General features: G+C 42.0%; 1 protein-coding gene across 1 annotated transcript in view; it reads right to left on the bottom strand.

Moving 5' to 3' along the window:
- AKAP6 (A-kinase anchoring protein 6) overlaps positions 1-14,032 on the bottom strand; it is a 289,841-nt gene that overhangs the window by 106,273 nt on the left and 169,536 nt on the right. The window contains 1 exon segment of the mRNA XM_048484616.1: positions 12,712-12,860. Coding sequence (XP_048340573.1) covers positions 12,712-12,860 — 149 coding nt within the window.

The following is a 14,032-nucleotide window of genomic DNA, read 5'->3' as shown; positions in this document are numbered from 1 at the left end:
CGTTTCTGGGGGGAGCAGGAGGAGCTCTCATGACCCCGGTGATACATGGGGGCACATTTGGCCCACCCCCTCTCCTTCCCTCCACATTTGGCCCACTTGCCTTTCTTGCTGGATTGCTGCTGGCCTGCCTATGCACACTCAGACTTTGGCTGGTGGCTCCCATCTTGCCCCACCCCACTTCCCCTTCCTCCCTACAGGCCAAGAAGAGGAAGCAGGGTGGAGGCCACCAGCAGTGCGCCTGAGAGTGTGCAGGCAGGCTGGTGGTGATCCAGCAAGAAAGGTAAGCAGTCTGTGCAGGCTTCTCCCTGCTCCCCATAGACCAGGAAGAGGAAGTGGGCCAGATGCCGGTAAGTGAGAGAGTGTGTGGGTAGGTGCTGCTCTCTCTCTCACCTGAGCCTTCTGTCACTTTGTTCTGTTCTCCTGCCTGCCCACCCTTTATCTCCTGCTCATCCAGGTCCCCCACCACTTGCATCTGCTCTCCTGCTTGCCTGGTCCCTGCTGCTTGCTGCTGCACTTCCACCTGCCACTTCCTGCCACTGTCACTCCTCCCCATAGCTGCTTCTCCTGCTGCAATTGAGGACGCACACAATTTCAATGGTGCCATTTCCGGCTTCTGGAATGCCACTGCCCCTTGCCTGTTTGTTTGCAGCATTTCTGTTTGTTTTTTATTGAAGTATTTTTTAATTGAAGGGTTTTTTAAAGTATTGAGTATACAAGGAGTGGACCTCAGCATGAGGCTTTGAAGCATTAAAGTTGTGATTCAACACAGAACTAAAAAAAGGGGAACATCATGTAATTGTTTTGAGTTGGTGAGTGGGGACAGACATCAAAGTAAAGGGCAGGGACTGAAAACCTTTTAGAGGTGTTTTAGCTGATTCCAGTTCAGCTCCTCCCACACTGAATGAGTAAGGAATTTCCATGATTTTACTAAGGTCAACACAGGAAACAAGAAGCCAAACAGAGTTTTCACACCTTGTGCATGAATGTGCAAGGTCATCCTCCCTTGAGGGTTAACTCAACCCTTTGTTAAACACAAGATATTGGAAATGCTTACAACTCCAAAATTTCCCCCCACTGATCACCTGTGATACAGAAATCAATATAACAAGACAACATAGCAACTATCAGAGGAAGGGAAGGAAATAGATCATGAAGGCTCCTTTGGAAAATAAACTTCATGACAGAGACCAATGATGTGGGTTTACTTTTAAGAAGTTACAAAATTATGAGGAGTAACTGGTGATGAGATATTGAAAAGGGACTGGCAGAATCAGCCTGCATTTACTAAGGAATAAAATATTTAAAATGAAGGAGAAAACAAGAAGGCAGAAGGGGGAGGTATTTGAGGACTCAGCAAGAGGCAACCTTTTCTTTCCCCATGCAATTCTTTTCAGTCCCCATGCAGTTACATGGGGACAGAATCACCTTTAAAAAAATTGATGCACCAACTGTCAAGTTTGCCTTTTCTGTATTCATGTGCATATGTGAAGAGAAGAGAAAAGAAAAGAGAATGCAGAGAAGAGAAATGATGTTTAAAAATTAAAAATGGAAAATGGAAAATTAAGAATTCCTAAAGCATTGGTTGGAGAGAAGGCGGCATGGAATAGCCCGATCTTCCAAGAAAGGCAATGGCAAACCAGCTCTGCTTAATCACTTGTCTTGAAATCCTATTGCTAGGGTTGGCTGTGGCCACTTCCGCACATGCAGAATAATGCGTTTTCAATCCACTATCACAATTGTTTGCAAATGGATTTTTTCTATTCTGCACAGTAAAATCCAGCTGCAAAATGGATTGAAAGTGGATTGAAAGTGCATTATTCTGCATGTGCGGAAGGGGCTTGTGACTTGACGGCACTTTACACACAGTGCATTAGTTCCCCTTTAAAAATAAGGCCAAAATCCATTGAAAAATTCAGGTGATGAGAACATTGGAGGAATCACTTCTGTTTAAAACATATGACCTGTCAGTATACCTCTTGGTAAGCAACTGGAATACATCTCATTAGTAAGTTCTGTAGGGGTCAAAAGGGGATGTTGTGAGAAGATGCTCCTGAAAACACTCCCTCAGGTTTTGGATTATAATTTTTTGATTATGTAATCTATTTCAAAATAAAATCAAATGCAGGAATCACAATGAATAGGTTACCCCCATTATTTTTTTTTAAGTTGCAAAAATTGCAATGAATTTAGCTGTAGGTTACTTTAGTCCCACTGACTGCATTGCAGAATTGTGTTATAAGGAACATATTTTACCTTGGTGGACAGGTAATCATCAATGCAGAGTTGCATGTCTAATCTTCTGAATGCAAACATATTTCTTAAAGTGTGGACATTAATTCAATAGAGAAAATGAAAATTCATGACACCTTCTGTCATGAAAAAACTATTTTATGTGTAAAAATTAACAGACAAAAAACAACATGGAATTATTTTCATCTGGCAGTTAAAGTTTAACATTTTGCATAATTTCAGGTATTATTACTGAGCTTGAATCATTTCTTTGAGAAAACATGTATTTTGTGATAGACAGAAAGAGAATTCCTAAGGCCAATTGGTAAACGGCTTAGGATGCCAATTAAAGCTCACACCAATATAATTCTGTCATTTGGGAAATTCACTCACCCAAACCAACTGGTTCTGCTTTTTCCATTGCCTTATCTAACATGCCCATATTTGGACTTCCACTTCCCCTGAATACATATCTCCCCCCATCATCACAGTAGATTAAAATCCTCTAATAAAGAATTAGGTTCTTTACTTCCTTGTTGCTTACCCAGACTCCGCATGAAATTTGACCAAGAAACTGTCCTCACCATAATGAAATCCAGGAAACTTTTGAATGCTGCACATAAAACAAGGCATTTCCTAAATGCAACTTTGTAGTGAGCTTTTGCCTCCCTAATCTCTCTGCTTGCGGCTGAAATCCCAACAGTCATCAGACTGCTTCCACTGTTGAGATCCCAGGAATCCTGGTAGTTGGCTCTGCTCCAACCAATATCTCCTGGTCTTGTTAGCCTACCCCTCACACCCCGCTCCATTGAAATATGGATCTCATATTATTTTCCTGTAAAACTGTATTGGCAGAAGCCAACTTTCATATTTGTGTGTGTGAGAGTAGCAGAGTGTCCACCCCAAAAACAGGCCACATGCAAAAGGTCTGTTTGTAAGATTAAATCAGTGAATGAGTTACTCCAGGCAATAGAATCTGGAAGCCTCATGAACCATGGATATGCATCTTGATTACCACACTCTGCTAAGCAGTTATGACACAATGGATCCAAGAGAACTCCCTGATACTAGGTTGTACATTTACTCTGCTTTTGAAAAACCATTTCCTCAACAATTGCTCCTTCCTTGCCTTTCCTCTACCTTTAGATACAATCTCCTCAATAATCCATCCCTTCCTGATTCATTCAAAGCCTCAGCTAAATTTGAATACCTGTGCAGAAACTCCAAGGAATTACTCTGCAGAGCTCCCTTGATATAATCAAGGAACAATTGACTCTATTATCCAAACACTTAGCAACAGTAGATGAGCCTTTGATTAGCTCAAGCCAGTAATCCCAGCAAGGGAAATTCCAGCAGATTCAGGAAAACGAAACTGAAACTTATTTACTCCTGCCCCAAACTATCCTAAGGGGTATAAAAATACAGTGCACCCCAAGTTCTGGCTGATTCTTTACGCTAATGCTAGCTGGCTAGCTAACCAGCCCCTAGCGAGCTTGCTGGCTTTTGCTCCAGCTGCTGCTGGCTCAAGTTCTCAGTGCTGGCTCTACAAGCTGGCTTTCCAAGCTCTCCATGCTCTCCATGCTGGCTCAAGCCCTTCAGGTTGTATCTCCAGGCTGGCTCCAGCTGCTGCTGGTCCCCACTCTCCATGCTGGCATAGGAATCCCTGCCTTCTTCCAGAACTTCTTCAGCTGAATTTGGAGTAGCATTACAAGTCCCACTATTTCCCCTCCCAACCTCCCCACTGCCTTATCATCCAAACCTTGTGTAATGCTTTTCCCCTCCCACTTGGCTTATATCACTTAGGAACTTTGTGTATGCTTCTCCATATCTTACTGTTTGATTGTTTGCAACCAGAATTTATATAAAAATATTTAAAACTACAATTTGGTCTCCTTTGCATTCTCTGTAGAATGTTTCAAAAGCCAATTCTGGTATATTTGTCTAAAAGTCCCACCTAGCCTGCCTCTTGTACTGCCAAGCTGAGTTATTTCCCCATTGCTCCTTTAAACATATATTCACACTGTTAAGCTAGGTAACATCCTGGACCTAAATGCATCAGACTCTTGTCTTCAAAACAGGAAACATGATTTTCTTCCTCCCCCTCCCCCCTCTCCTCACCCTTATAGTCATTCCTCATTAAGGATTGGTGCAAAACATCACAATTAGGATTATTCAAATGTCCAAAGTTTATTTGGCTACTACATTTAACTGTTGTATTGCACACTCCCATATACCTTGCAGGATCAGTAAAACAGAAATGGCAGACACACTTCCATTGTAATATCCTGCAAGTGGTGAGTAAGCATCAGCCCAGTCATTATATTATACCTCTGCATGCAAATCACCCCAGAAACAGGGAGAAGGTATAGGAACAAAAAAAGTTCCTATGTGGTACCACTCTCTGAAATCCATAGTTTACTATTTGGGCAAAATGCTTAAACCTACTTGCTTGTTGTTACTACTACTGAACAGTTCTTGAGTTTCTTTCCAGGCACCCGTTTTACAGCAGAGACAGACTGAATTCCCAATACAGTGCCAGCAATCTGCTGAGACTACAACATGACCAACAGTGGGCTTTTCCCCACTTCAAAAGTGAAAGTGGAGGGGACCCCTGCTCCGTGTTCGGCATGCGGTTTCAAAAAGGTGTACTTCCAACCAGGATCCGAAATGACCACGCTGAGGGATGGGAGGAGCAGCAGAATCGGGGTGACTGCATTGTTGTTGCGTTGTCACTGCTAGTGTAGTGGGGAGTGCTGCAAAACCCCGGGGTATTTGCCGTGAGGAGCGCACATCTAATGGTGGGTGGGGAATCGACCAGTGATATTACCCAGGGTGTGTCTAGGTGATCTACCATGTGGCTATCAACTCTCTTGTTCTAGGCTGACTTCTGAACCATTGTAAGCTGCCCAAGAGACGGTTGTATGATCAGCACTTTTGCCCCTGTCATAGATATGGACAGCTCTACTTGTGATTCTTCTGTCAGTGCAGCTTTCTAAGGCACAGGAACCTTTTTAAACCAAGAGATTTAGTAACCCTGTGCATCTTGCCTTCAAAACTCAATTCCTGATGGTGTTCAGCAAATGTCCCCCCCCCCACTGCTTTTTATTAACCTAAACTGCCTTCAGCTCAGGACTCAATGTAGAAGGAAACTGAAAAGGTTTCCTCTAGGGTTGGAGATTCGGACAGTCCGAATCTGGATTTTTACCGAATCTGCATGGATTCGGATGGATTCGGACGAGCAGGGTCCGAATCTGAGCTGTCCGAATCTTAACAGATCCGAATCCATGGGATTCGGATCACCAGCTTCTAATAAGTGCGTTTTTTATTTTTTGGTGTTTTTTTCACGTTTTGGCCTGCAGGGGCGCATTTTAAACATAGATCGGCACTAAACTTTCAGGGTATCATCAGGGAGACTGTCCTGATGATACCCTCCAAGTTTGGTGAAGCTTTGTTTAGGTCAAAGTTAAGTGGACCCCCCAAAGTTGGGTGTCCCTATCCCCATTCTTTCCAACGGGAACTACGGAGATGAGGCTACCATTGTGAGGGTCCATAACTTTGGCCCCCCTGAACCCAACTGCACCAAACTTGGACGGCATCCTCAGGAAAGTCTCCCGATGATACACTGAAATATTGGTACCAATACATCTACAAATGCAGCACTTGCAGGCACCCCCAGAAATTTAATGCACAAGATTCTTTGTTCTGCGGTGACTTAGCTGCATTGCTGTCAATAAGGAATTTCTGATAGAGGGCTGTGGAGTGCACATTTTTCATGGTAAACTCACAAAACTTTCAGGGGTATCTTCAGGAGAGTCTCTGGATGACTTCATCTAGGTTTGGGGAACTTTACTTCAGGGGGCAGTGGGAGATGGGCCCTACCCCTTTGGGTCCCATAGAATTAACAAACCCCCCTGAAGCAAAATTCGCCCCAAACCTGGATGGTGTCATCATCAGAGACTCTCCTGAAGACACCCTGAAAGTTTTGTGACCATACCTTCAGAAAATGTGCACACTCACAGCCCCTCTACCAGAAATTCCTCATTGACAGCAATACAGCTAAGTCACTGCAGAACAAAGAATCTTAGGGCAAATTTCTGGGGGTGCCTGTGGGGACGCATTTTGAGATGTATCGGCACCAAATTATCAGGGTATCATCAGCGGGTGACTGGTCCTGATGTTGCCCTACCTAGTTTGGTGCAGTTTGGTTCAGCGCATGGACCCTCGCGGGATTGCAACTATCCCCATTGTTTCCAATGGGAGCTGATAGGGGATGGGGCTACACATTTGAGAGTCCATAACTTTGGCTCCTCTGAACCAAACTGCACCAAGCTCTTGGGGGTATCATCAGGACAGTCTCCTGATGATACCCCTGAGAAAGCTTGAGTCAATCACTAAGCTTTAAAAGTAACTTCTTGTTTCGCGTGTTTCACCGCTCACTCACTCCAGCAGGCTTCATGTGCAAGAGCGGTGAAACATGAAAACCGGAATTTTTAAAGCTAGTGGCACCGAATTTCAGGGTATCATCAGGAGACTGTCCCACGAGCACCCCCAAGTTTGGATGCAGTTTGGTTCAGGGGCCAAAGTTATGGACCCTCAAAGGGGGCGACCTATCCCACCATTGTTTCCAATGGGAGCTAAGGAGATGGTGGCCACCATTTTGAGGGTCCATAACTTTGGCCCCTAAACCAAACTGCACCAAGCTTGGGGGGGGTGTCAACAGGACACAGTTTCCCTGATGATACCCCTGATATTTTGGTGCTGATATAGTCTAAAATGCACTCCCTGCAGGCACCTCTAAACATTTGCCCAAGATTCTGTGCTCTGCAGTGACTTCTGCATTGCTGTCAATGTGGAATTTCTGTGGGAGGGCTGTGGAGTGCACATTTATCAAGGTACAGTCTGCAAACAGTTCAGGGTGTCTTCAGGAGAGTCTCTGAATGACACCATCCAGGTTTGAGGAACTTTGCCTATGGGGGCAGTGGGAGATGGACCCTACCCATAACATTGAACCCCTTGAAGCAATGGTCACCAAACTTGGATGGTGTCATGAAGAGACTCTCCTGAAGACACCCTGAAAGTTTTGTGGGTTTACCATGAGAAATGTGCACTCCACAGCCCTCCCACAGAAATTTCCCATTGGCTGCAATGGAGCCAGCCAGCCACTACAGAGCACAGAATCTGGGGGAATTTCTTTGGGTGACTGTGAGGGGTGCAGTTTTAGAGCTGTGGTCACCAAAATTTCAGGGTATCATACAAGTACTGTCCCTATGATACTCCCCAAGTTTGGTGAAGTTTGGTTCAGGGGGTCCAAAGTTATGGACCCTCAAAAGTGTAGCCCCCATCTCCTGTTAGCTTCCATTGGAAACAATGGGGGATGGGGCACCCCTTTCGAGGGTCAATAACTTTGCCCCCTCTGAACCAAACTGCACCAAACTTGGGGAGAATCATCAGGACAGTCTCTAGATGATATCTTGAAATTTTGGTGCCGCTAGCTTTAAAATTGCGTCCCCTGCAGGCCAAAACGTGTAAAAACACTTAAAAATTCAAAAAATAATAAAACAGACCCGAATTTTTCGGATTTACCCGAATTTTCGGGCATATCTGAATCGGCTATGATTCGGATTCGGGCATACAAATCATTTTATGCCCCAAAATACCCAAATCCGAATTTTACCGAATTTTTTTAGTATTGACCAACCCTAGTTTCCTCTATTTGCAGAGTTCTGCTCTAGTAAGGGGAAGGGGCAGGCTTCTCTAGGTTCACAACTTACAACTGGTATATGGTAAACGAATCACAACTAGTATATGGTAAACCATGCAGGGAGACTGAGAACAAGAACAGTATTATGAAGAGGAATGGCTATTTGGGAAGGTACTATACTGTCCCCAGTGACTGGGTCTTGACATGCTGAATTTCATCTATGCCTGGGATTCCTTCTAGTGCATAATAGAAGGGCTTGAATGACACACCTCAATAGCAGGACATTTCTCCAGGGCATGTTTTCCTTTTACACAGGAAATGTTTCTGCTTGGGGAAGAGCTCCTGTGGCAGAGAAAGTCTCCTTGCACCAAGGAAATCAGTGCAGTGAGCTGAGTGAAGTAGTAGGATACAATCTATATTTCTCCTACAATCTTTGAAACTTGCAGGCAAACTTGCAGGCAGAGTCACATGCTTCTAAGACTGGGCTTAGAAATTGTAACTTTGTTTAGGACTGCATTGTTGATGAAACCTCCTATACTTTACTACAATAAGTTCATAATGTTTGAAACATCTATATTATAACATATGAAACATACGTTGGTACATATATGCATCTATTCAGATTTTGGGAGCTTTCTGTTCTGCCTACTATAACATACCAAGGCAGTGCAGGATTCTTACTACAACTATTACCTAATTATTTCTGGTAACTGTTGTTTTTTTATTATCAAACTGGAGAGCTGAACATGCATATTACCCATGCAAAACTTCTGATCTAACAATAAGCAAAACTGGAATCCATATCTTGATTACATTTTTGTATCTGATTTGTGTATGGAATAATTACAGATCTTATTAATTACAGATATTAACATGACAAATTCATAATATCCTTTCCTGTAAGCTTTTCATATAATCAGTTTCTCTATCTTTCCTGTCCACCCCTCTTTCCATTCTGTTTTCCATTCTTAAGCCTTCTTGTAAACCTAATGCATTTAAAAGTCAAAAGGAAGATAACACATATTGCTTCCTAAGATGCCTGCACATATTTCAAACATGAATTATTTTTGTACTGTGGACATTCTGCCCACAACTTTGGACAAGAGTTTGTTCAAGGAAATTGTGGAGGAATCTTACTGTTTGTGGCAGGCTCACCTTTCCCCAGGAAAGTAGTTTGTCAGTGCTTTGTAGTTTGTCACAGATGATTAACAACTGATAATAATGCAATGAGCCCTGACCTGGATAGCCCCAGGCTAGCCAGAGATGTCATAAGAACATAAGAACAAGCCTGCTGGATCAGAACAGAATCCATCTAGTCCAGCACTCTGCTACTCGCAGTGGCCCATCAGGTGCCTTTGGGAGCTCACATGCAGGACGTGAAAGCAATGGCCTTCTGCTGCTGCTGCTCCCGAGCACCTGGTCTGCTAAGGCATTTGCAATCTCAGATCAAGGAGGATCAAGATTGGTAGCCATAGATCGACTTCTCCTCCACAAATCTATTCAAGCCCCTTTTAAAGCTATCCAGGTTAGCAGCCATCACCACCTCCTGTGGCAACATATTCCAAACACCAATCATGTGTCGTGTGAAGAAATGTTTCCTTTTATTAGTCCTAATTCTTCCCCCCAGCATTTTCAATGGAGGCCCCCTGGTTCTAGTATTGTGAGAAAGAGAGAAAAATTTCTCTCTGTCAACATTTTCTACCCCATACATAATGTTATAGATTTCAATCATATCCCCACTCAGACATCTCCTCTCCAAACTAAAGAGTCCCAGACGCTGCAGCCTCTCCTCATAAAGAAGGTGCTCAAAACCTTTAATAATCCTTGTTGCCCTTCTCTGCACTTTTTCTATCTCTTTGATATCCTTTTTGAGATGTGGTGACCAAAACTGAACACAGTACTCCAAGTATGGTCGCACCACGGCTTTATATAAGGGCATGACAATCTTTGCAGTTTTATTCTCAATTCCTTTCCTAATTATCCCCAGCATAGAATTTGCCTTTTTCACAGATGCCATGCATTGAGTTGACATTCCTATGGAACTATTAACTAAGACGCCCAAATCCCTTTCCTGGTCTGTGACTGATAGCACTGACCCCTGTAGCGTGTATGTGAAGTTTGGATTCTTTGCCCCTATGTGCATCACTTTACATTTTGCTATATTGAACTGCATTTGCCATTTCTTAGCCCACTCATCTAATTTATCAAGGTCTGCTTGGAGCTCTTCACAATCCTTTGCGGTTCTTACCACCCTACATAATTGGTATCAACTGCAAACTTGGCCACCACGCTACCCACCCCTACTTCCAGGTCATTTATGAATAGGTTAAAGAGCACTGGTCCCAAAATGGATCCTTGGGGGACACCACTCCTTACATATCTCCATTGTGAGAACTTCCCATTTACACCCACCCTTTGCTTCCTATTTCTCAACCAGTTTTTAATCCATAGGAGGATGAGGAGGGTCAGATCTCAGAAGCTAAGCAGGGTCCAAGGAATACCAGGGTCCTTATGCAGAGGCAGGCAATAGCAAACCACCTCTGAATGTCTCTTCCTTGAAAACGCAATGGGGTCACAATAAGACAGTTGTGATTAGACAGCAAAAAAAAGTGATATCACTTTTAAAATTCCAGTCCAGGGATTCCAATTCACACATAGGCTTTTCAGTGCCAAAATGGAGCTCTACATGTACATGAGCTTTGTCATTATCTATTCCTCACTCTTCAAAGGGAAGTTTTAGGTGCACAAAAGAATAGGTCCACAGGCTTTTTCATGATATATAATAGAACAGAGAAGTCATTGCTTACATGGAGATCTGTGCATATTTCAGAGTCATGTAGTGCTCTGGAATGTGAAGGTACCCTTTAATAATCAAACTGCTTTGTCAAATGAATAGAAGTTCCATGCACTTTCACAGTCAAGCTATTTGGAACTTTCAATTGTGGTAGCACGCCAAATTTGCCAAAGCACTTTCTAGTTTGAAATCTCAACCCTGTTTTAATAATGAATGATGTAGCACTTTGGAGACTGATCTTGCCTGAATTTTAAAAGCACTGCGTTAGCAGCAGGAAACGTATATTTTATACTACTCCACACCTTTTCTAACAAGATCACTCTTGAAATCTTAGTTTGCATTCTGCTTCATCAACCACAGAAAGTACAGTCCATATTGGCCAGGCTTTGACTAAGAATTAATTTCTGAAGAGGTTTCATTTCTAACATGCAATTAACAATAAATGAAGCTGAAAATACAATTATGAGAACATAATTTAACTCATAGAAAAAGAGAATTAAGATTTGAACCCCTTAAAGAACATGTGTAAAGACTCTGCCAACACAGTTCTTTACCACCATCTTCCTCTTCCCATTGTAAATTCCTGTGGCTAGGAGTGTGTGCTTAAAAAAAATCATGGTAATTTCATTTTGGGGTGTTGGTAGAGGTATGCTGTTCATTATCTGGAAGTTTGGGGAGCATTATTACTGGTTCAGAAATCCATTTCCCCAGTGAGGTAACAGGAGCAGCGAAGGGGAGAGAGGTCGAGCACCTCTGCCCAACTGCTGTTTGATGGCACATAACATTCTTTAAATTTTGAACACAATGATCTGTTGTGTGAAGTACTAGCAAGGTCTACTCTCATATAAAATAGTGGTTCTTTAATATAACAAGGGCACTAACTTTCCAAATGACTTGTCAGTAGACAAGAGTTTAAAGGGCCTTTATTTTCAATGCAAAGTAAATGTGGCCACTGGATTTCAGAAACCAGGTCTACCGCCCATTATTTACACCAGCCAGTAGGTGTCTGGCAATCCACGTGGCCTTTAAAGTGCCATTATTTTCTATGGGTTTAGATCTGGTTTCCAAAGTTTGCCTGAGCTTTGCCAGGGTTTGTTTTTTGATTTTCAAGTAAAGTTTTTTTTAAAAAAAACACTGACATACAATATAACAGAAGAGGTAAAACATAAAAATAAAATATGCTTTTTTTTCTAAGAATGGTCTTCTCTCCATAAAATGTCTACTACTTTTTTAGCTTAGGGATCAAGTTGGTTCTTTCTTTTTATTAATCCATTGGAAAATGATTCTACACATTCAAAAATAAGTCATGTAATGAACAATTGATTTGTAAAAAGCATAGCTATAGGATCTTACTGAGACTTCTAGTTTATATGGCTTTCTAAAGGGATTAGAAATATTCATGGAGGATAGGATTCAGTAATGACTACTGGCCATGAGAGCATGAGAACTAAAATTAAACATCCATATTCAAAGACATCCTTCTGCTAATTTACTACCAGATGATGGGATCTCCAACATGCCTTGACTCTGAGTTCCACAGGGACATCAAGCTAACTGATGCTAGAGAAGACTGATACTCGGTGCTAGAGAAGACTGCTAGTCAATCAAGGCAAGTCTTACACTGGTTCATGTTCTTAAATAAAATGCTGATTCCAAAGAAACAAAGGACCAAGGGTCATACATAGTGACAGCAGTGTTTAAAATCATCTTAAAATAAGAAGTGGTTAAGCACACCTTATAGTAATCATTCATCATACAGTTATGAGTTTGTACAGACAAACACATATAAAACATTTTGGTGTCCATGGATGTATGTGCGTACAGGGGCAAGGAAGGGACAGAAAAAGAGGGAGAAGAATATATGATTTCTTGTTTCTTGGCTCAGTAGGAAAAACCCTCCTCCCTAACACAGGAGTAAGGGAAAGAAGACCATGTTAAAAAAGTACAGATCACTGAGAATAAAACAACAAAAAGAATAGTTTCCTACCCATTACTTCCCACTGTGTGAACTTTTGACATATCTGCAAACTCTTCCTTTCGCTTGCTACTGCTGTTGTACTGCTCGCTGTACAGCTTTAAGGACATCTGTTCAACAGCATCTCTTTGTGCTTCCAGATAGCAGAGCTGAACCTCAGCCTAGAGAAAGAAAACAATATGAACCCTTTGTTTTAATTCAAAAGGAATGCATTTGCAATGGCTTTTTGTGTTCACAACAACTCAAAGGGAGGAAAAATGTATGCACAAACCATTTTCAAAGTTATCATAATATTATCATGGGATATTTAGTAAAATTGGAACTGCTCTTCTTTTTTCCAGGAGGAACAGGACATCATCATATACCCAGTTCAATTTGGTTTCTAGGAAGAAGCCTAACGTGAAAAATAAAAAATGTTGCTGAAGCAGCAGCTGATTGGGGCAATAAAGATGCTGGCTCTGGAGCACCAATGCTGTCTCAGTGGGTGTTGGAAGGAGGGTGAGCACAGCTGTATAGATCCACTGCAAACTCTTTTATCCTTTTTGGAGCCCATAATCAAAGAAAAGGGCCCACAGGGCAAAAAATATATGGAAAAAGGACTTCCATTCTTCAGCTCAATCATATGTAAGATACAATAGCTGGATTAGCATTGCAATCACATATTATCTGAAACAGCTTCCTTTTATCTCTTATACCTTGGGTAATATATAAAACACTACATTGAAGGTCCATGCAGGAAGCTCCAGATATGCATCAGAATATTTTAAAACTGATGTAAATTAAAACAAAAGGCACTGATCATTCATTACTACAACAATTCACTTGCCAAAGATTAGCCAGCAATTTGCACTTTTAAAAAAATGAAACACATTGGCTCTCATGTTATCTTTAAGATTATTTCCTGGTCAAAGGAATGTTGAATAGCATTTAGCTTCAAAAGTCACGGAAGTGATACTTTATGAATGGCAGCTGTGTTGATGAGGTGGATTCAAGAGATCATAGCACTAGATGACACGGAGATAGATCTGGCTTTTTTCCAGGCTTTCCCCAGTAGCTGAGAACTGTGCAGAGGCAAAGTTGAGTTTCAAAACACTTTGGGGCCATGTTATTGTGTTCTATCAGTATGTTCTACAAAAATGCAAATGCAGCAAAATAAAATTATAATGCACTTCAAAAAGCAGCATCACTTTTGCAAAGTACCGTAATTCTATTTCCCCATCATTAATAGGCTGGAATCTGTTATATATGGGAAGGAACGGCTCCTGCATCTAATGGAAAATGGTCTCGGAGGCTCAGAAAGGCTCAAAGAGTTCCTATTAGAAAAGGCAGGGTC

The sequence above is a fragment of the Sphaerodactylus townsendi genome, linkage group LG02, assembly GCF_021028975.2.
Source record: "Sphaerodactylus townsendi isolate TG3544 linkage group LG02, MPM_Stown_v2.3, whole genome shotgun sequence".
NCBI classification, from domain to species: domain Eukaryota; kingdom Metazoa; phylum Chordata; class Lepidosauria; order Squamata; family Sphaerodactylidae; genus Sphaerodactylus; species Sphaerodactylus townsendi.
This window is presented reverse-complemented; position numbering and strand designations above follow the sequence as displayed.